This window comes from Pseudorca crassidens, chromosome 12, assembly GCF_039906515.1.
Source record: "Pseudorca crassidens isolate mPseCra1 chromosome 12, mPseCra1.hap1, whole genome shotgun sequence".
Classification (NCBI taxonomy): Eukaryota; Metazoa; Chordata; class Mammalia; order Artiodactyla; family Delphinidae; genus Pseudorca; species Pseudorca crassidens.
Window position 1 is genome coordinate 84,960,240 of NC_090307.1, and position 21,691 is coordinate 84,981,930.

Below are 21,691 nucleotides of genomic sequence, written 5' to 3' on the forward strand. Positions count from 1 at the left end.
TTAATTTACTTTTTCTGTTTGCTGTCATCCAAAACAGAATTTTCAGATTTTTAAACCATGGAACCATAATGTCTTTTTCAAAATGATGTCTTTTCATCTTTAAATAGAAAAGTAAGAGGTAAAGCCAAATCATCCTTTGCAGGTAGCAGCTGTTTTTTCTTCCTTTCAAACTCTGTTTACAGGGTGAAGACTGTATCCTTCTGTTGAGGTCTTTGCCTCCTTCTGAAGCTCAGAAAACTGCAGGAAGAGTAATCATATGGGCACGGCTGGCATTACAGGAAGAACCAGATAATTCTAATGAGGTGAGATTTTCACTAAATAAAATGCAGATAAATCCAATTTTTATGGATATTTATCAACAGGATAGAAAAGACAGACTTACAAATATGAGTATTTGCTCTTCTCACTGCTAGAATGGCCTAATTTTTTTTTTATTTTTTTTATTTTTCGGTACATGAGCCTCTCACTGTTGTGGCCTCTCCCGTTGCGGAGCACAGGCTCCGAACGCGCAGGCTCAGCAGCCATGGCTCACGGGCCCAGCCGCTCCGCGGCATGTGGGATCTTCCCAAACCGCGCACGAACCCGTGTCCCCTGCATCTGCAGGCGGACTCTCAACCACTGCGCCACCAGGGAAGCCCATAGAATGGCCTAATATTAAAATTCCCATTTACTATATAGAAAATTTACCATATAGAAAAACAAACAAATACAGCTGCTTTGGAGCAGTGGCTTTGAGCCCACACTGAATAATCTAGGATCTGCAGATCAAAAGGATTAACTGAAGTATCTGTTATACATAAAGAATTTTCTGTAATGCCTTGAAATATAAACAGTGTTTTGCATTGTATGGGACATAGTCATTACTCTCGAGTAATGTCAGCCACAGAACCAAAGTAAATCTAATCTGAGAACAGAATGTTGAAACTTAGAAACGGTTTCCAGAGAGCCAATTCATGGTAGAGAGATAAGGGACCGAAAACCTAGTTTATCCAGGGTAGTTGAGTTTTTTAAACCTTTGAAGATACTTACCTCCCAGCCTCTCTCAGTGGTGCACTTCAATCATTTTTTACCTTTAGGGAAATGATTTTTTTTTTAACACCTAAAATTTATTATCCTCTTATTGTCCACTAGGCATTAGGTTAAATACTTCACATAGATTGTCCATTGCTTCCTCACAATAAAACTGTGAACAAAATTGTGAAGGAGACCCTATTGTTAGCTCCTTTTGATTGAGTTTAGAAACTAAAATTTTAAAATTAGTGGCTTTCCCAAGGGTATTTGGAAAGTGGCAGAGTCTCATTTCAAACTGTCTGTGTTCTCAACCACCAGCTTCAACTGCAGCCCGTAGTCAAAATGTTTGAGTACTTTGTACGGACCCGGCCCTTGCTAAGCATTTTACACATACCATGTCTTTCAATTAAAACTTTTCCCTCTTTGGTTTTTCTTATCTTTAAAAAAAAAAAAAGTTTTTTTTTTTTTTATTTTTTTTTTAGTCTTAAGGATGATTCTTTCTTAGACTTCTGATTTCTATACTAAACAAGTTCAGTTCTCTTTAACTTTTCCAGAGATCCTTTCCAGATTTTTTCTCAAATAATAAGTAAAAGCTGTTAAAAAAAAAACAAAAAACCCAAATGCCTGTTAATTATAGTGTATCTGGGGCTTCCCTGGTGGCGCAGTGGTTGAGAGTCCGCCTGCCGATGCAGGGGACACGGGTTCATGCCCCGGTCCGGGAAGATCCCACATGCTGCGGAGCGGCTGGGCCCGTGAGCCATGGCCGCTGAGCCTGCCCATCCGGAGCCTGTGCTCCATGACGGGAGAGGCCACAACAGTGAGAGGCCCGCGTACCACAAAAAAAAAAAAAAAAAGAAAGAAAAGATAATTATAGTGTATCTGAAAGGTGATTTGGGAGATTTCATATTCTATAGTATTTCTAAATCATATATCCAAGAGTCCATATGGGTATTTTTCATGTTTAGCTTATATATTATTCAATTATGATCCATTCTTTGGCTGCCCAACTCCCTGTAACACAGACCTCTCAACTCTTAAGCCATATCTATTGTTTATTCTGATTCTGTGCTTTTTATTTATTTGTCTATATATGCACTACATATACAATGGCAAATACAAGAAAGGGACTTCATTTTGCATTTTTCTTTTTAGGACAAGGCCTGGAGACTGTCTGTAGCGAAGACATCAGTAGACATTCTTAAATTACTGTGTGACATTCAGAAAGGTAGTTTCCATCTCTGTTCGCTCCTCTTGGTTTAGTTCTAAAGCTGATCCTTTTCAGAAGAGGGCATCAGTGACATCTCCCATCCTGACCCACAGTTTTCCTGCCTCTGATTGTCTTTTTTGATCTCACACACTTTACTTCATGAAAAGGCTTTCTTGCCTTATTCTTTTGATTAGTAGTGTAAGAGCAGAAGCATGTAAGATCAACTCATCATTTGTGCATATGCTTCAGTGACTGTTTAATGCTGGACTAGATTTCTTTGGTGCCTTGCACTTTTTACTCACATTGCTCACTTACCACTTGGTTATGATTGGGAAAAAACCCATTTAACCTTGAATTTAAAACAATTAACAAAGTAATTCTCTTGGGGAAAAAAAAATCTGGAATTTATTTCAAAAAAATTGCCATTTGTTTTGTAATCAACAAACTTCTCTTTTCTACCTTCAGAAAGAATAATTAGATTTCCTTTTGTACTTAAATTGTCTTCTATCAGAATCTGAAAAGAACTACTGAAGACTTGGGAAAAACAAAGCGAATTAAAATTTTAGCTTTTAAAAATTCTGATAATATCAGAATTTGGATGTATGCTATAACTTTTAAAAATTTAATTACAGACAATCTGCAGAAGAAGGATGAATGGGAAGAAACCTTGAAACAATTTAAAACTGTTGCTAGCTTACAGGTAAAGATGTTAAGCCATGTTGAACATTATTACTTGACTCATCAGTGCATTTGACATAGATCAGTTCCTCCTTCTTAAAACCTTCTGTACTAGCCTTCAGAGACTTCAGATATACTGATTTTTCCTCTTTCTGTCTCTCTTTTTCAAAGCAGCTTTAATGTAATATAATTCACATACCATACATTTAATCTATTTGAAGTGTATAATTCAATGGTTTTGGGTGTATTACATTATTGATTGTTTAAATCGTGGTAAAGTACATACATTGTAAAATTTGCCATTTTAACCATTTTTCTATTTACAATTCAGTGGTATTGACTCCATTCACAGTGCAGTACAACCATCACCATCACCAGTATCTACTTTTCATTCCTTCAGGCAGAAACTTTGCACCTGTTAAGCAATAACTCCCCATTCCTCTCTCCCCGCAGCCACTCGTAACCTCTAATCTACTTTTTATCTCTGAATTTTCCTATTTCATAAATTTCATATAAAGTGGAATCATAAAAACATTTGTCCTTTTGTGTCTAGCTTTTTTTACTTAGTATAATGTTCATCCATGTTGTAGGATGTATAGAACTTCCTTCCTGTCTCTGGCTGAATAATATTCCACTGTATGGCTCTACCACATTTTTGTTTATTTATCTCTTGATGGACACTTGGGTTGTTTCCACTTTGGGGCTACTGTGAATAATGCTGCATTGAACATGGATGTACAAATATCCGTTAACTTCCTGCTTTCAATTCCTTTGGGTATATACCCAGGAGAGGAATTGCTGAGTCATATGGTAATTCTATGTTTAACTTTTTAAGGAACTGTTCTCTGTTTTTTAATTGTATTCTAGTTTATGCCTTTTTAAAAAACCATTTTGGTTTACGGTATCTTTATAGATTATTTATTTAACTCTGGTGGCCCGGAATGATGGCTAACAGTAGCTGTCATTTACTCAGTACTTACTATGTACTAGACATGGGGCTTTGCATGTGTTATTTGTCACAGTAGATCCCCAGGGAGGGTACTGTTATAATTCTCCTTTACAGATGAGGAAACTGAGGCACCACAGTGTCTCAAAATATTGCAAAAGACAGCAAATTGTCTATAGAAACTGGCCCAAAAGATTACTGTCTACTTCATAATGTCTTAATTTTTTTTTCTATATAGTTTCATTCTAGGCAGTTCACTTTTTCTTGAAAATTAATTTCTGTTAACTTTGAACTGATTGTCTTCAGATTTGAAATTTGAAATTAATTATTTTATTTTGGCTCTAGGGCCTTCCTAACGTGAAAAGATTTTATAAATAGAAGGGCTGTCAAGGGCTAACTGATAAGTTTCATCAAATAGGATATTGGGTAGATGTGAGGATCTCTTTGTGAAAACTTGAAATTAACACACCGGCAGATTTAACTCGCAACTGTATTATCTCAAAGTGTGTAAAGAAGAAATAATTTATCACAGTTTATTGTACTGCTGTTTCTCAAAGTATGGCCCATGGACTCCCAAGGGTCTCTTGAGACCCTTTCAGGGAGTCCATGAGATTAAAACTCTATTTATAGCAAAAATAAGAAATTGTTCTTTCCATCCATATTCTCGCATGAGCGTATACTGGGTTTTCAGAGGCTTCATGATGTGGTAATATCATTGCTCTAAAGGCTGATGGTATGTGCACTTTTATATGCTCTTGTATTTTAAACTTTTCTGTTTAATTTCTGATATGGTAAATATTGATAGATATCTCCTTTAAAAGTTTTTTGGTGTCCTCTATAATTTTTAAGAGTGTAAAGAGGTGCTACAACCCAAAAGTTTGCGATCTTCTGTGTTAAACAATAGATGTCTTTGTGTGAAGCACCCAGGAGTCAGCATAAGTTAACTTCTCCGCGGTCTTCTTAAATTTGAAAATTACAGGTACTTTAAAGCAATGGTTTAGATCTAAGCAAAGTCATGTTTAGTTATGGTGCTACCATTTATGGAACAATCCTTGTGCCAGGTCTAGTGGGAGAGGCCAGGGATGCTGCTAAACATCCTCCTGTGCAAAGGCAGCCCCTGCGGCACAGAATCATCTGGCAGATTGAGAAACCCTGTTCTGAAGTGTGGCGTCAAAGAAGAAGGTCTCACTCACTCCCACTACCTCTTGGTGTCCTTCCCTGGGCTTCAGCAGGATCCTTTTATTGGGTTGGAAAAATTAATTCTAGGTCTGGTGTTAGCAGCTAACCAGAAGTTATTACAGAAAAGAGCAAAACTAGCTTCTTCAAGCCACCAGGGTAGAATCGCACAAACCTAATACTTAATCCCTCCCTCCTTCTGTTCAGGGTTAGGGTTAGGGTTAGGGTTATGATTAGGGCAGAATTACCACAACAGAATTACCAGACCCAAAGACGTCAGCAGTGCCAAAGTTGAGAAAGCCCTGGGTTAAGTGATATTTTCCCCTTTTCCAACCTTTATATAATAAGTTACTTTTGAAACATAGAGTCTTAAATTCTTGATTTACAAGGGAGAGAGAGAGAGGTAAAATAGAGTTCCGAGACACTCCAGTGGTTTTCAGCCGCAGATGACCTGGACAGACGTGGAGCTTTGTCTTGCTTGCTTTGCTACAGGAGAACTTCGAGGTCTTTCTTTCATTTGAAGATTACAGCAGTAGTTCCCTGGTAGCAGAGCTCCGGGAACAGCACATTAAAGCTCAGCAAGTCGCACAGGCTAAACACAAACCCTGGAGGCCAGCAGAGCCTGCGGCTGCCGAGGAGGACAGGCTGAGCGCTGAGTCCAAGCTGCACCGACAGGTGCTGGCCCTGCAGGTGTCCCGGCAAGAGCTGGAGGCCAAGATGATTTTGAGGGCCTTGAACGACTGGAACGTGGAAGGGGCACTGAGAAAATGCAGGTGAGTTCTGGGTCCCCAAATCACGCAGCTCATCAGAAAGGAACCCTGGTTTCATTTACTACTTCTTTTTTTTTTTTTTTTTGCTGTACGCGGGCCTCTCACTGTTGTGGCCTCTCCCATTGCGGAGCACAGGCTCCGGACATGCAGGCTCAGCGGCCAAGGCTCACGGGCCCAGCTGCTCCGCGGCATGTGGGATCTTCCCGGACCGGGACACGAACCCGTGTCCCCTGCATCGGCAGGCAGACTCTCAACCACTGTGCCACCAGGGAAGCCCTTCATTTACTTCTTCGGTGACAAGGATAGGGATGGTGACCCTTTCACTTCCACAGACGTGATTCTTGGTTTCTTGCCCTGAGAGCCTGTTTTGGATGCCTGGGTCAGAAAGTGGTGGCGTAGGGACTTGTGGTTAAGAATCTGCCTGCCAACGCAGGGGACACAGGTTCAAGCCCTGGTCCGGGAGGATCCCACATGCCATGGAGTGACTAAGCCCGTGCGCCACGACTACTGAGCCTGTGCTCTAGAGCCCACGTGCCACAACTACTGAAGCCTGCGCACCTAGAGCCCGTGCTTGACAACAAGAGAAGCCACCGTGATGAGAAGCTCATGCACCGCAACAAAGAGTAGCCCCCACACGCTGCAACTAGAGAAAGCCTGCGCGCAGCAACGAAGACCCAACACAGCCAAAAATAAATAAATAAAATAAATAAATTTATTTAAAGAAAGAAAGTGATGGCATACAAGAGGTGTGACTAACTGTGTGTAGTTAGGTAACCAAACCATTGAGTTTCGATCACCTTGCAGTGCAACAGTTAGTGGTATCCCAAGCAAGTTGAAAAACGAAGCACACTGAAAACATTTAAAGGCATTGTAAATGTTGTTAGTGGTTATATATATATACTTTTTTTTTTTTTTTTTTTTTTTTTTTTTTGCGGTACGCGGGCCTCTCACTATTGTGGCCTCTCCTGTCGCGGAGCACAGGCTCCGGACGTGCAGGCTCAGCGGCCATGGCTCACCGGCCCAGCCACTCCGTGGCATGTGGGATCTTCCTGAACCGGGGTACGAACCCGTGTCCCCTGCATCGACAGGTGGGCTCTCAACTACTGCGCCACCAGGGAAGCCCCAGTGGTTATATATTAATCCAAGAAAGGCAAATCCATCTGCTTTCCATATGAGTGCTCTAACTTCCGACACTTCCTTTCTTCCAAAGAGACTTGTTTAAGTATCACTGCAACACCAACACTGGAAAATTGCTGTTCCTGACGTGTCAGAAGCTTTGTCAGATGTTGGCTAATGGCTTTCCAATGGCAATCCCTGAGGGACTAAATCTTCCTTCTGAGATACATGATCTAGCATGCCAGGCTGCCACCATCTGCAGTCCAGGTGACAAGATTTATAATCTACGTGGTTTTATATTCTCTGCTTCATTTCGTACTTGTCCAATGCTGTCTCCTTACAGTTGGACACTGAGGTAGAGAAGCGATCATTATCCCTCTTTCACAAAGGGGACATTATATTTGAATCTCTATGGGGGTTACTATTTTAAAGTATTTCCAAAATTAACAATGTCATTTCTGACTATTGACAATATTCGCTTTCAGAAGATTGTGAAATTCCTTGCCTCCCCATATCTGATCTTACTTTCCAGTAAAGCTTAAAAAGAATGTTGACCTGTATTATTTAGGGTAGTCAAAGCTATGTGGAAACCTTTCTCTCTGCTTTGTGGCCTACCTTAGAATTTTGAATGGTAATTATTTAAAGGTTGTTTATGTTGTTCTAAACACATGAAATACTAGTTTAATGATTTTTTTCTCCATTTTCTTTCAGATTTTTTGCTAGATGCCTTAGAACTCTGTAAATATACTTTAATGGCAGTAGAGCTTTCCAGACAGTGCCAAATGGATGACTGCGGAATTCTCATGAAAGTAAATTGCTTTGAATTTCTTTTCCTTAAACAAAACCCCTACCCAATCCATTACACACCACTTTTAAATCACTTGCATAGTTTATAAAAATACTGAATCTACCTCTCATATTTTCTTACTCTAGACCAGAGAACTACTTAAGGGCATGAGACCACTTCTCTTTTCTAGTAATATTTATTGGCTTTTATTTGCACTATCTTTTGAAACATTGGGCCTCAAACAAGGCATCTCTGGACATTGTCCAGAGTAACAGTTTGGTTTTTTTTTTTTTTTTTTTTGGCCATGTGGCTTGCAGGATCTTCCCCTGCCAGGGATCAAACCTGGCCCCCGCAGTGAAAGTGCCAAATCCTAACCAGTGGACCACCGGGGAGTTCCCTGAGTAACAATTTAACTTAAAGCAGCATTATTTTAAGCCATAGACCAGAATAAACAGACTACATGGTTGTATTTGACCATCAACATTGTGTTTGGCTCTGATAGATCTGATTCTGGATTCTGCTGGTGAAGAAGGAATCTGTGTCCTGGAGTGTCCTTATCTGTGTCTTTTCTGTATGACTTGATATTTAGACTTCCTTTGGAACTCATAAAGATCCATATGAGGAGTGGTCTTACTGTGACTTCTTCAGTGAAGATGGGATAGTTCTCGAGTCCCAGATGGTGCTCCCTGTCATCTATGAATTGATTTCATCACTTGTGCCTCTGTCTGGTAAATCTCATTTGTGTCATCTTTTTTCTGTGTACTTCTGCTTCATGCAAGTTTAAATGGTAGAGGTTTGGAACTGAAACTACACATAGTAACGTGGATGAATCTTGTAGGCATAATGCTGAACAAGTGAAGTGAGGAACAAAAGAATGTGTATTGTATGATTTCATTTATGTAAAGTACAAGGACGGGCTATAAGGAGGCCATGCTATTGGAAATCAAGGTAGTGTTTACCCTTGGGGTGTAGACTGGAAGCGGGCAAGGGGACGGTTTCTGGATGCTAGTAGTGTTCTGCGTCTTGGTCTGGATGTACACTTATCTGTACATCCAGACCTGTAAAGGTTTTGTTTTTTTTTAAGTGACAGGTTGCTTTAGAACATTATTTGATACAAGCACAATATTATAGTATCTCTGGGACTATGTGCTCTAAAAGAGAGTTATTTTACTTATTGTTATTGACTTTATTCTCTTTTGTAGAAAGCAAGAGATATCCCTTCGATTCTACAAGTTTACCATACTGCTCCATCAGTGAAGGTATTTGACATCAGAAACGTATAACCATTGAATTACGATTTTGTAAATAGGCCAACATAGAAATTCCTTGAAATCCTGAATATGAATCTGATGTAATGTCCTTAATATAGTTTCTTAATTATTACTGTTACATTGTTACTCTTCCAAACTGTCAGGAAAATGGGTCATTTGGCTTATAGTGTTAACTTTTATGAATCTGTTCATAAATTTGGTCTTCCAAGTAGAGAAATGGTTTTCTTCAGCTAATGATTTAAGCATCTCAAAATAGGCAAGTTACAATCAAAGTACCTCAGTATCCACGTACCTAGCTATTTTCTGGTTTAGATCAAGCCTCATGTTAACTCTTTTATTTACTAACTTTGAGAATAAATTCTATGACCATTACCTGCATTGAAGAAGTAGACCGTCCCTGAAAACAATTTCCAAATATGGTATTTCTTTGTTTAAAAAAAATCTAAATATTAAAATACTTGTACTCGAGTAAAATACTTTTATCATTTCACAGGAGACAGCCTTATGTTACCTATTATCAATTCCATCTCTGCCTTGCTTCAGAACCTTCAGGAATCTAGCCAATGGGAGCTGGCCCTAAAATTTGTAGTTGGTTCATTTGGTACCTGTCTTCAGCACTCTGTGTCAAACTTCATGAATGCCAGTTTGAGTGACAAGGTACAGTTTCGAGAACAACTACTTTCACTTTGCGCAAATACAGATACAAAAGCACTGCCAGGGCTTCCCTGGTGGCGCAGTGGTTGAGGGTCCGCCTGCCAGTGCAGGGGACACGGGTTCGTGCCCTGGTCTGGGAAGATCCCACATGCCACGGAGCGGCTGGGCCTGTGAGCCATGGCCGCTGAGCCTGCGTGTCCGGAGCCTGTGCTCCGCAACGGAAGAGGCCACAGCAGTGAGAGGCCCGCGTACCGCAAAAAAAAAAAAATCACTGCCAAACAAAGGAATTTGGAACCCACATTTTCCTATTTGGCTTTGTTGTAAGGAAATTGGTAATTTGTCAGATTTAGGAAACGTCTGTTGAACATCTACAAAGTCAGGTATAGTTCAAGGTGCTTGCACACATTTTCTTTTTTTAAAAAAAATATTTTTTTATTTTATTTTATTTTATTGTATTTCTTTATTTTTGGCTGCATTGGGTCTTCGTTGCTGTGTGTGGGCTTTCTCTGGTTGCGGTGACAGGGGGCTACTCTTTGTTGCGGTGCGTGGGCTTCTCATTGTGGTGGCTTCTCTTGTTGTGGAACATAGGCTCTGGGTGTGCGGTCTTCAGTAGTTGTGGCACGCGGGCTCAGTAGTTGTGGCACGCGAGCTCTAGAGTGCAGGCTCAGTAGTTGTGGTGCACGGGCTTAGTTGCTCCGTGGCATGTGGGATCTTTCCGGACCAGGGCTCGAACCTGTGTCCCCTGCATTGGCAGGCGGATTCTTAACCACTGTGCCACCAGGGAAGCCCTTGCACACATTTTCATACCTCATCTTTACGACAAACCTGAGAGACTCCACTTTGCAAAGGAAGAAACTCAGATTCAGGGAGGTAAAGTAAATAATCTGAGGCTTTTGGTTGCAGTGTTAAGTCCTCTTACTCCAAACCCAGTGACCACATTGGTTCAATCTGCTATCGATCTGCTATTTGTTTTACTGTGGCCCAAATTATAATTATTACCCGACGGCGTCATTAAAAAGATTCTAGAAGACAAACTATCTGTTGATAACTTGCTGATGAAGCTGGTCTTGTATTCATTACTACTACTCTATTCATATTTACTAAATGCCAATATTTTTAAAAATCAGCTTTATTGAAGTATAGCTTTCAAAATTAAAATGCACGTATTTTAAGTATATCAACCAATGTATTCACCTTGTCACCAACACCATAATCAAGGTACAGGGTATTTTATAAGGTTCCTTTTTGCCCTTTCCCAGTCAATTCCCCTGCAAGCCCCAGCTTTCTGTCATTATAGATTAAATGACAATACTTTTTGCATATAATGATGAATTTTCAAAGTTCCTTAATATTTAAGAAAAGTTTTCAAAACTATGCACAGACGTGGACCTGAGAATTCTTTTGTTCTTTTCTAAAAGTTGTGTGGAGAGGCCACATTAGTTAAATCCAAGCATGTTGTTATGGAATTGAAAGAGAAAGCCATTATGTTTATCAGGGGAAACGCCGCAACACTTTTGTACAAAGTGAGTATTAGTTTGTGGTAAGCCCTTCTCTCTCTCTCTCTCCCTCTCTCTCTCTCTCTCTCTCTCTCTCTCTCTCTCTCTCTGTCTCTCCCTCCCCCCTCTCTCCTGCTTCTGATTTTTCAGTAAGGATAAGAGAGAGGAGGGGGAGGGGATGTTGGGGACTTGAAAAGAAGTAATACAGAGAAGGTAAGGGTTCTGTGTCATATAGAACTTGTTAGAGTTTCTTTCCTTAAATTTATAATAGTGATAAAAGACATTAAAACTAAGCAAACAAGTTGGAACTATTTTACTATAAATAACTTTTCATGAAATGCTTGTTCTTTCGTAGGACCTAAAACTAAATTTAGTGACAAATCAGCCTTTAGAGACTGAATTCTGTTTTGACTGTGAGGAATTTGCTTCTCTGGATGCTTTCTTCCCACAGGTATTTAATTGTCGCCTGGTGGACCTCAACTTGGCATTGGGGTACTGCACTCTCTTACCACAAAAAGAAGTCTTTGAAAATATATGGAAGCTCATAGATAAAGCATGGCAGAATTACGACAAAATATTGGTATGACCTAAGGAAGCACACCTTCAGTTCTTGAAATATTGAAGACTTAGGGGAAGAAGTAAAATTGGCTTTGCCACCAGATCTTAAAGATTTAGCAGAAGAAACGTCAAGCTAACACACATGGTTTCTACCAGCTTTTCCTTAACTGGCAACACACCAGGGAATGTATATGCAGGTCCTAAGCATTGCTCAACCCAGAGGATTACATTTTTTATTTCTTAAATCTGTATTCAGCCAGAGAACCTCACTGCTTATGCTTACTCTAGTGTACTGGAAATCTTAGACCCATGAGCCAGTTCTTCTTTGTAGGACAAGTTTAACGGATGCAAAACTTGTCTTTGATATTGTTTGTTTCAAAATTTGCCCTTTGTGGGCATTTTACGTGCAGGATAGCTCAAATTTGACCTTTTCTTATGAAAGAAATCCAGACTAAATTTATGGCATCACACTAAAAGCCGAATTACCTAAGTATTATATTAATACAAGTAATGACGGTGTATGAAGCAACATGTAACATTCCAGCTGTTATCATAAAGAAAGATTATGGTTTTTATTGTTGGGTTTCGTATAAAGGGTATTAGAACATTTTCTATTTGCAATTCAATTTTAATTCTATTTTAATTTTTTAGGCAATATCTCTGGTGGGCTCTCAGCTGGCCAGTCTCTATCAGGAAATAGAAATGGAGCTTAAGTTCTGTGAACTCAGTACTGATTCCCGGTGGGGCATTCGTCTTAGTAAACTTGGTGTGAGTATTCTTCAAGTGCCATGAAGTTTCATCTATTTCCAGTTGGAAAATTTAAAACAAAGAACTCATTATCCTTTACTTTTGGAGAGGCTATATATAAACTGACTTATAAGTTTTAGTTAGTTATTACACGCATTGGTGCTTTCAAAGAAATAAGGACCTTTTGCCTCATTTTCTTTTTGCTATATTTTTAAAGAAATTAGAAGAGGCTTGACATTTCATCTGCTTAGCCTTCTCATTATAGGAATGTATCTAGTACTAATTAACATTTAAGGTATTCCAGGCCTACCCTTTAGCCTCATACTTTTTTGTGTGCTATTTGTTTAAAGATAATATTAAAATGTATATACATTGTACTAAGCTTCAGCAACTCCTACCAGGGAGAAGTAAGTGGCCCTTATTTTTCACTTTGCAAAAACAAACCAACAAAATCCTGTTTTCTTTACTATGAATGTAAAACATTTTATTTTATTTGCAAATAGTTGACATATCAGGAATGTAACCATTGTAGAAATGGTATATGTTTTGACGCCTCGTTCCTATGCAGTAATGGGACTGTTTGTTGCTAACTACCAAACTTTACTGAAGAGCCAGGGGTTAGTGTGACTAAGAGAGATTTTGGACCTCTAGCCAAATATACCTGAAATTTCAGAGTGATGGTCAAGTTGGGTAGTATGATAAAAATAAAAGTTGAAGAAGCTATAGAAAAATGCTTCTCTAAAAAAATGGATAGTAAAAGGGCAGGTCACAACAGTGCCCTTAGTCTGATACATTTCAGTTTAGCAGGGTTTTTGTTTTGCTCTTTTTATTTCTAGATTTCTTTCCAGCCAGTTTTTAGGCAACATTTTCTCACCAAGAAAGACCTCATTAAAGCTCTTGTGGAGAATATAGATATGGATACAAGCCTCATTCTGGAATATTGCAGGTAATTCTTTAAATTTCATTGGTATTTTTGCTGTTAGCTTAACAAACCGGTAATGCTAATGTGAGAACACAGTGATAACAGTGATTATTACATGTGGCCCATGACCTCTGATGTTTTCTTTTGCTCAACCTCAAACTGAATAAGTCCAAACCAGATTAAATTCTCTTATGATATCACCTTTTTTTTTTTTTTTTTTTTTTTTTGGCGGTACATGGGCCTCTCACTGTTGTGGCCTCTCCCGTTGCGGAGCACAGGCTCCGGACACGCAAGCTCAGCGGCCCTGGCTCACGGGCCCAGCCGCTCTGCGGCATGTGGGATCCTCCCGGACCGGGGCACGAACCCGTGTCCCCTGCATTGGCAGGCGGACTCTCAACCACTGCTCCACCAGGGAAGCCCGATATCACCTTTTTAATTCACTCTTTGGTGTTTCCTCAACTTGCCTCATGATAAGCATCACGTGGGGCACTTGATTAAAAATACAGATTCCTGGGTCCCTCTATATTGGTTCTGACTCGGCAGGTCTGGGCTGAGGCCCAGGAAACTGGTCTTAGTAGAAGCTCCAGACGATTCACATGATAAGGGAACTTTGGGAATATTCTGAGCAAGTAAACTTCTAAATCAGATCAAGTTAGGGGCAAGTTGATCTTAAATTAAAAATTGGTGAAAAGTATGATTTAGGGAGAATTTTTTTTTAATAACTTTAAAAAACTGAGACCAAATGTTATTTATAGATACAGCTTACTGTGATGAGGAGGATCAAATGATTTATAATTTATATCTCAGTTGTTTTTGTCTGATAAATTTAGATATTAAATTTGCTGGCCCATTATTAGTTTCAAAGTGGTTTCCCACACATCATCACGTTTACTTTTTATTGTATATTATAGCCAATTTATGTATGAGAAAACAAACCCATATTAGGTGCCCTGCTCAAGGTCAGATAATAAGTACTGCTCCTAAAATACCAAGGGTGCTGTAATCCTTATCCAGTTTGTGACAGATGGGTGGAATCTCAGTTCTCGATAATGAGGCTGCTTAGTGCATTTCCTCACCAGACAGGGATCTAGTTCTTTGTCCTTGTGGATGGTGGAGAGTAATGTCCCTGGCTGTCACCATCCTGAACCTGCAAGTTAGGGACCATAGGCTGCTCATAGCTCTAACTAGCTGTGACCTACCTGCACTCTGATATAACAAAACTATGCCATTCTTCAGTTTGGAGTGCTACAAATCCAGAATGAGGTACACACACTCCGTCTTCTTTATTAATTTGAACTCCTGGTAGATTTTTGTCTGTTGTTTTATGGCGTGACCCCTTTTCTGAAATTGAAATAGCTCTAATTATGTCAGGCTCATTTCACAATCGTTGTGCTTACATATGGCATTGCTGATTTTTACTTGTGTGATAGTGACCGTCTTGCCTCAGGCAGTCCCACTGAATAAATTTAGGTGACCTTTACAATTTCAGGGAATGACTTTAAAATTATTGTATGTAAAGCTCTTCTTGAGATTTCAGTTATTCTGTATAACAGATTAAACTATCCCTATCTTATTAATAGGGCTGAGAAGGCATTTCAGTTGTCGATTTGTCTATACTAACCTGATTCTTAATTTTTAAATGTACTACTTTTTCCAATTCAGATGGAACATATTAAAATCAAAGTCCCACATAATTCCATCCATCAGGGATAATCACTGTTAAGAGTTTGGCCTATATTGTTCTTTTTTTTTTCCTTATGCATTTACTAACATGCATTTTTAAAAGTTTATGAAAAATAGAATTGTACATTATCTTATAGCATGTATCCTTCACTTAACAAAATAATGTCTTCTCAGATTAGGACATATAGCTCTTCCTCATATCCGTTGAATCCTATGGTGTTCCTTTGGATAAGTTATTTAACCAGCCTCCTATTGATGAGTATTTGTTTCCAATTTTTAAATATTACAAGCAGTTGTTACAGGACATCCTATATGTGTATCTTTGCTACTTTTGTGAAGTGTATGAAAGTGGAATTTCTCTATTAAAGGACATAAATATATATTTTCAACTTTATTACAAATTTCCCTCCAAGATTGTGCCAGTTTATATGCCCACCAAGAATATCTGATATTTTTAAAAGCAAGAATTAACTTTGAAAACAAGTAGATGGTCTGGTTATGACACTTGACAATGGAAGGGTTAGATTTCAGTGGTGGGAGCTCATACCTAAGTTTTCTGTGAGAAACTGTAGAAATGCATGCATTTTGGGACATTCATGTGTAATTGAATATTTATTTCAGCACATTTCAGTTGGACTCAGATGCAGCTCTTCAGCTGTTCATTGAAACACTCCTCCACAACACTAATGCCAGCCAGAGCCAGGGAGACACAAGCACGGAATCCACAAAGGAGCAGCGTTCCAAACTCCTGGCCAAAGCCATCGAAATGGTTCCTTTACTGACAAGCACAAAAGATTTGGTCATCAGTCTTAGTGGAATACTGCATAAGGTAGATGAATGGTGAAATGAATGCATTGGGTCGTTTCACGCATCCCTCCTACCCTTAATTAATCAGATATCTATAGTAACAAATTGAAAATGTAAGTCCTATATTTTTTGTAAACTATTAATTTTCAAAAAATTTTAGATTTCTGTATTTTTATTATACTTTAATACAGCACGTTTCCTGTCTTTTTTTCCTCCAAAATAAAAATAGCCCTTTTCCCCAGATTTTTAAAAATAGCACACATTCTTTGAAAAAGATCAAACTAGAGAGAAAGGTATAAATCAAAAAGTGAAATTTCCCTACAACCCCACTCCCACAGATTAAAATGTTAATAATTTGGTAAATATCTTAGACTAAATATACTATCCCGTCACTCTCTTTTTTCATTTAACATATTGTCGTTACATGTCAGTGCATAGACGTCTCTCTCATTTTTGACAGATACATATTTATTATTCCACTATGTGGATGAAACATCCTGTATTTAACCAGGCCTTTATGAAAGGACATTTAAATTTTTTGTAAATTTCATTATTATAAGTTGTTAAAATGAATATCTTCATACACACATTTGCCCTCTTTGATTATTTTTTAGGAGATCTTCTGAGAATTGGAACTTTTAGGTCAAGGGGTAGTTTGATGGGGGAGTGAAGGTGGATAGAAGGGGAAATAAAATTATAAGACTAAAATTATAATACTTCAGTTTTATGTTTTGCTTGTAATTCAGCCAAAAATTATATAGACTTGCTCAAAATTTCTAGGTAGTAAAGAGATCATCTTCCCACTTTGTTCGATGTTATTATTCACGTGAATTTAGTTGGCATTTAAAATTTTTTTTTAAAAGTAATGGTGTGTGGGCAGAAACAGAACAAAGAGAATATTTTCTTTCTTTTTATAAACATATATAGATGCCACCCAGCTATTTCTTGTATCTTAATATATGGTTATAGCTGGAATGAAATCCTTTGAAAAGGTTTTGCTTGGAGGCCTACACTTTTAGTTATGTCATTTCCAAGAAAAGGTCAAATTTCTCCTATTCTAATTTTCCCATCATAAATGGAAGAAAGAATTTTAATTTAAAAACCTTATAAAATTATTCGGACTTCCCTGGTGGCGCAGTGGTTAAGAATCTGCCTGCCAATGCTGGAGACACAGATTCGAACCCTGGTCTGGGAAGATCCTACATGCCGCAGAGCAGCTAAGCCCGTGCACCACAACTACTGAGTCTGTGCTCTAGAGCCCACGAGCCACAACTTCTGAGCCCACGTGCCACAACTACTGAAGCCTGCGCGCCTAGAGCCCATGCTCTGCAACAAGCGAAACCACCATGATGAGAAGCCCCCGCACCGCAACGAAGAGTAGCCCCTGCTCGCCACAACTAGAGAAAGCCCGTGCACAGCAACGAAGACCCAACACAGCCAAAAATAAATAAATAAATAAAATTTTTTAAAGTCTTATAAAATTTTAATATGTTTATCTTTCTAGGTTTTTAGTACCTTAAGAACATTTCTCTGTATTGAAATGACATTGCCTCATACAGGTTTCTTAAAAAACAGCTTTTGAGACATTCTAAAGATGTATGTTTATTCTAATAGTTAATTTTAGAGATGAGAAAATGTTAGTTCATTTTTTAAAGAATAATCTAACTTAATATTGTAGTGCACTGAGCTGTCATATTTGTAATCTCTGCTGATGAACATAACTGCATAAAACCATCAACGAGCCTGGCAACGTCTTCTCCAGTTTTGACATATTTTTGTTTTTATACAGTTGGATCCCTATGACTATGAAATGATTGAAGTCGTCCTGAAAGTCATAGAAAGAGCTGATGAAAAGATAACCAACATTAATATTAATCAGGTATAACAAGTATAGATTTTAAAATTATGTTTTTATTTGGACCATTTAAAAAAATTACTGTTATCTAGTGTCTTTCTGGACTGTCCTCTGAGCTCCCTTTAAACTGTAGTTTTTACTCTATTTCCTTTTCTTTAAAAGGGATACAGAAGTAGAAAGAGTTTTTGTGCTCTCCATGTTTTATCTTAATCCAGTTTTTGCTCTACTGAGGCAATTTAAATCTGGCCAAGAGTACAAGTCACAAAAAGACTGATTTAGAAGAATTAAGGCAAAAATATTTGTCATCTGGCAAAAAAAAAAAAAAATCAAAGCATGTAAGACCCAGAGTCAAATTTAGCTTTCTATATTAGTAGGTAGGTCCTGGACTAAATTCTATTTTAGTACTCAGTAACTTCCTAGTGTTTTACAAATATGGTCATAGGAGCTTACATATATTTTTAAATTGGATTTTAAAAATTAAAAGAAAATGGGTTGATTCAAAAAGTTATATAAGCCCCAGGGACTTCCCTGGCGGTCCAGTGGTTAGGATGTGTCTCTTTCATTGCCGAGGGCCTGGGCTCAATCCCTGATCAGGGAATTAAGATTGCCCACATGCAAGTCGTGTGGCACGGCCAAAAAAAAAAAAAAGTTGTACAAGCCCCCAGAATATAAGATGTAAACTTAAGAGAGAATATAGAGGATTAATTTTAGATCTACTGCCTATGTATTTAAAGTGAAATCAAGTATTTTTGAGGTATATCTAAAACTATTTGAAGAGAGTAGAGAACTTCCAAACTCTGGTTTATAAAACATCCCACCAACAACAGGGTTCCGCCGGTTTCTCCTAGTATAATTTCTTTAATGATCACAAAAGTTATGGTTTAGAAGAATAGCATAATAGTTTTGAAGGTAAAACTACGAAAGGTTTTGATCATCTTTATGAATATGAGACTGTCCCAGGAATGGAACCCTATGATAGTATAGAATTAGATGATTTTAAAACACTTAATGATGGGTTTAACCTCACAGGAAAATACTTTTTTAATTTAATGTAGGCATTGAGTCTTCTGAAACATTTGAAGTCATACAGAAGAATTTCTCCTCCAGTGGACCTAGAATATCAGTATATGTTGGAGCACGTAATAACTTTGCCATCAGCTGCCCAAACTAGACTGCCTTTTCACCTAATATTCTTCGGCACAGCACAGAGCTTCTGGAAAATTCTCTGTATGTTCATTAACTTCTTATGAATTGTACCGAATAGCCAAAACCCTTTTCTTAGGTAAATCATACTATCTTTGTTTCCTTTCTAGCTACGGAACTCAGTGAAGAATCCTTCCCAACATTGCTCTTAATTTCTAAGTTAATGAAGGTAATGGGTTAAAACTCATAAAAGTCGTATCTTTATTCTGTAATTCATTCAGACCCTGTGTAGAATGATTTTATGCTGTTTTAAGCATTTAAAGGTGAGCACGTAAGTCAGCCTTAATTTTTCCTGTCTTTGAAGTTCTCTCTGGACACTCTGTACGTGTCTACGGCCAAACACGTTTTTGAAAAAAAACTGAAGCCTAAGCTCCTGCAGTTAACACAAGCTAAATCCTCGACACTGATTAACAAGGAGATAACTAAGATCACTCAAACCATCGAATCCTACTTGTTATCTATCGTTAACCCGGAGTGGGCTGTAGCCATTGCCATCAGTCTAGCCCAGGATGTCCCAGAAGGTATGGATTCTTCCTTTAATTGGGCTTAAAATGGTCGGCTGTGTTGTTTTTGGAACTTGTAAAAAAATGTACTCCTTTCTCATCTTTAAGGAGAAACAGTATGATAGCTTAGAAATGTATGTGCCCCCTCTCCTCACTTGCGGCACTGCTGTACATTAAAGAGGAACCAAGCAAGACACCATGCTGCTTGCCCAGGGCGCAGAGACATAGGCATTGCTCAGCTTGAATATAGACTAATACTTCCTCATATCCAATCATACATACTTCCAGTAATGAATCCTTAGACATTGTTGCATGATCAAAAAAATACACAAACACAGGCACTTATTGCCATGTTTTTGGTTGTAACAAAAGTTGAAAATAACTGGGCTTCCCTGGTGGCACAGTGGTTGAGAGTCCTCCTGCCGATGCAGGGGACATGGGTTCGTGCCCCGGTCTGGGAAGATCCCACATGCCGCAGAGCGGCTGCGCCCGAGAGCCATGGCTGCTGAGCCTGCGCGTCCGGAGCTTGTGCTCCACAACGGGAGTGGCCACAGCAGTGAGAGGCCCGCGTATCGCAAAAAAAAAGAAAATAACTGATTTTTTAAAATGCTCATTTGTCAGGAACTGGTTAAAAAAATAGTGTATTCATAGAATGGAATTCTATGTAGTTGATTTGGAAATATATCCAAGATATATATTAAGTGAGAACAGCAAACTGTACTATATGTATGGTCTTATCCCATTTTAACGTGCTTGAGCACATGTGCGTGCATACACAAACATACACAGAAAACTTCTGGAGGAATGTAAGGATCTAGGGGATAGGAATAGAAACTGAAGGCCTCTGTGGACTTGCACTTCCTACTTTGTATCCTCTGGCCTGTTTAAATTGTTTTTTTACTATGAGTATGCTTCCTGTCATTGTTTTAAAAAACTGGCTAATTTGACTGAAATACATTGTCTTGAAAGGACTACGATTTGCTTATAAATCTTTTATCTCTCTAGGTTCCTTCAAGATGTCCAGTTTGAAATTCTGCCTGTATTTAGCTGAGAGGTGGCTTCAGAATATCCCATCTCAGGTGTGTCTGAACTGTAAGATTGAAGGCTCCTCTTTTTTTTTTAAAATGAAAGGGTAGCTGATTTACAATATTATATTAGTTTCAGGTGTACAACATAGTGATTTAAAATTTTTATAGATTATACTTCATTTATAGTTATTATAAAATATTGGCTATACTCCGTGTGCTGTAAAATATATCCTTGCAGCTTGTTTATTTTATACATAGTAGTTTGTACTTATTCCCCTACCCCTATATTGCCCCTCTCGCCTTCCCTCTCCCCACTGGTAACCACTAGTTTCTTCTCTGTGAGTCTGTTTTGTTATATGCATCTGTTTGTTTTATTTTTTAGATTCCACATGTAAGTGGTAACATACAGTGTTTGTCTTTCTCTGTCTGACTTATTTCACTAAGCATAATACATACCCTACAGGTCTATCCATGTTGTTGCAAATGGCAAAATTTCATTCTTTCTCATGACTGAGTAATATTCCGTTATATATATGTATATACCGTATCTTCTTTTTCCATTCATCTGTCAATGGACACTTAAGTTGCTTCCATATCTTGGCTACTGTAAGTAGTGCAGCTATGAACATTGGGGTACAGGCTCTGCTTTCTTTTTTTTGCAGTACGCGGGCCTCTCACTATTGTGGCCTCTCCCGTTGAGGAGCGCAGGCAGTGGCCATGGCTCACGGGCCCAGCCGCTCCGTGGCATGTGGGATCTTCCCGGACCGGGGCACGAACCCACGTCCCCTGCATAGGCAGGCGAACTCTGAACCACTGCGCCACCAGGGAAGCCCTCTTTTTAATTTAAATTGTGCTCCCCTAGCATCCCTTCTCATCCTGCCCCGGTGATAGGTGTTTTCAAGGGTTGGATGCCTAAACTGGAAAAAGAAGATGAGGCTTGGTGTAGACACTTAAAGGTGTAACTAAGGCAGAGAGGGACCTTGACTGATAAAGCTGGATTCTTAGGCTCACTTGCGATTTAGAAAACAAGAGTTTCTTTTTGCTTGGAATTTTTTTAAAAGGATGAAACACGTGAAAAAGCTGAAGCTCTGTTGAAGAAGCTTCATATTCAGTACCGGCGATCAGGCACGGAAGCTGTGCTCATAGCCCACAAGCTGAACACTGCAGAGTATTTAAGAATGATCGGGAAACCAGCACATCTCATTGTCAGTCTGTACGAACATCCCAGCATAAATCAAAGAATTCAGAATTCATCTGGCAAAGATTATCCTGG

The 21,691-nt window shown here is 38.7% G+C and overlaps 1 protein-coding gene across 1 annotated transcript in view; it reads left to right on the forward strand.

The window, feature by feature from the left end:
* The window catches only part of KNTC1 (kinetochore associated 1), a 71,354-nt gene that overhangs the window by 31,992 nt on the left and 17,671 nt on the right, over positions 1-21,691 (forward strand). The window contains exons 31-50 of the mRNA XM_067701013.1: positions 183-302; positions 2,164-2,236; positions 2,851-2,918; positions 5,511-5,791; positions 6,999-7,171; positions 7,616-7,713; positions 8,281-8,419; positions 8,894-8,950; positions 9,456-9,619; positions 11,035-11,139; positions 11,564-11,692; positions 12,322-12,438; positions 13,254-13,363; positions 15,644-15,851; positions 17,619-17,708; positions 18,740-18,911; positions 18,998-19,056; positions 19,192-19,408; positions 20,396-20,469; positions 21,480-21,690. Of these exons, the coding sequence (XP_067557114.1) occupies positions 183-302; positions 2,164-2,236; positions 2,851-2,918; positions 5,511-5,791; positions 6,999-7,171; positions 7,616-7,713; positions 8,281-8,419; positions 8,894-8,950; positions 9,456-9,619; positions 11,035-11,139; positions 11,564-11,692; positions 12,322-12,438; positions 13,254-13,363; positions 15,644-15,851; positions 17,619-17,708; positions 18,740-18,911; positions 18,998-19,056; positions 19,192-19,408; positions 20,396-20,469; positions 21,480-21,690 (2,665 nt within the window). The remainder of the gene's footprint in view (positions 1-182; positions 303-2,163; positions 2,237-2,850; positions 2,919-5,510; positions 5,792-6,998; positions 7,172-7,615; positions 7,714-8,280; positions 8,420-8,893; positions 8,951-9,455; positions 9,620-11,034; positions 11,140-11,563; positions 11,693-12,321; positions 12,439-13,253; positions 13,364-15,643; positions 15,852-17,618; positions 17,709-18,739; positions 18,912-18,997; positions 19,057-19,191; positions 19,409-20,395; positions 20,470-21,479; position 21,691) is intronic.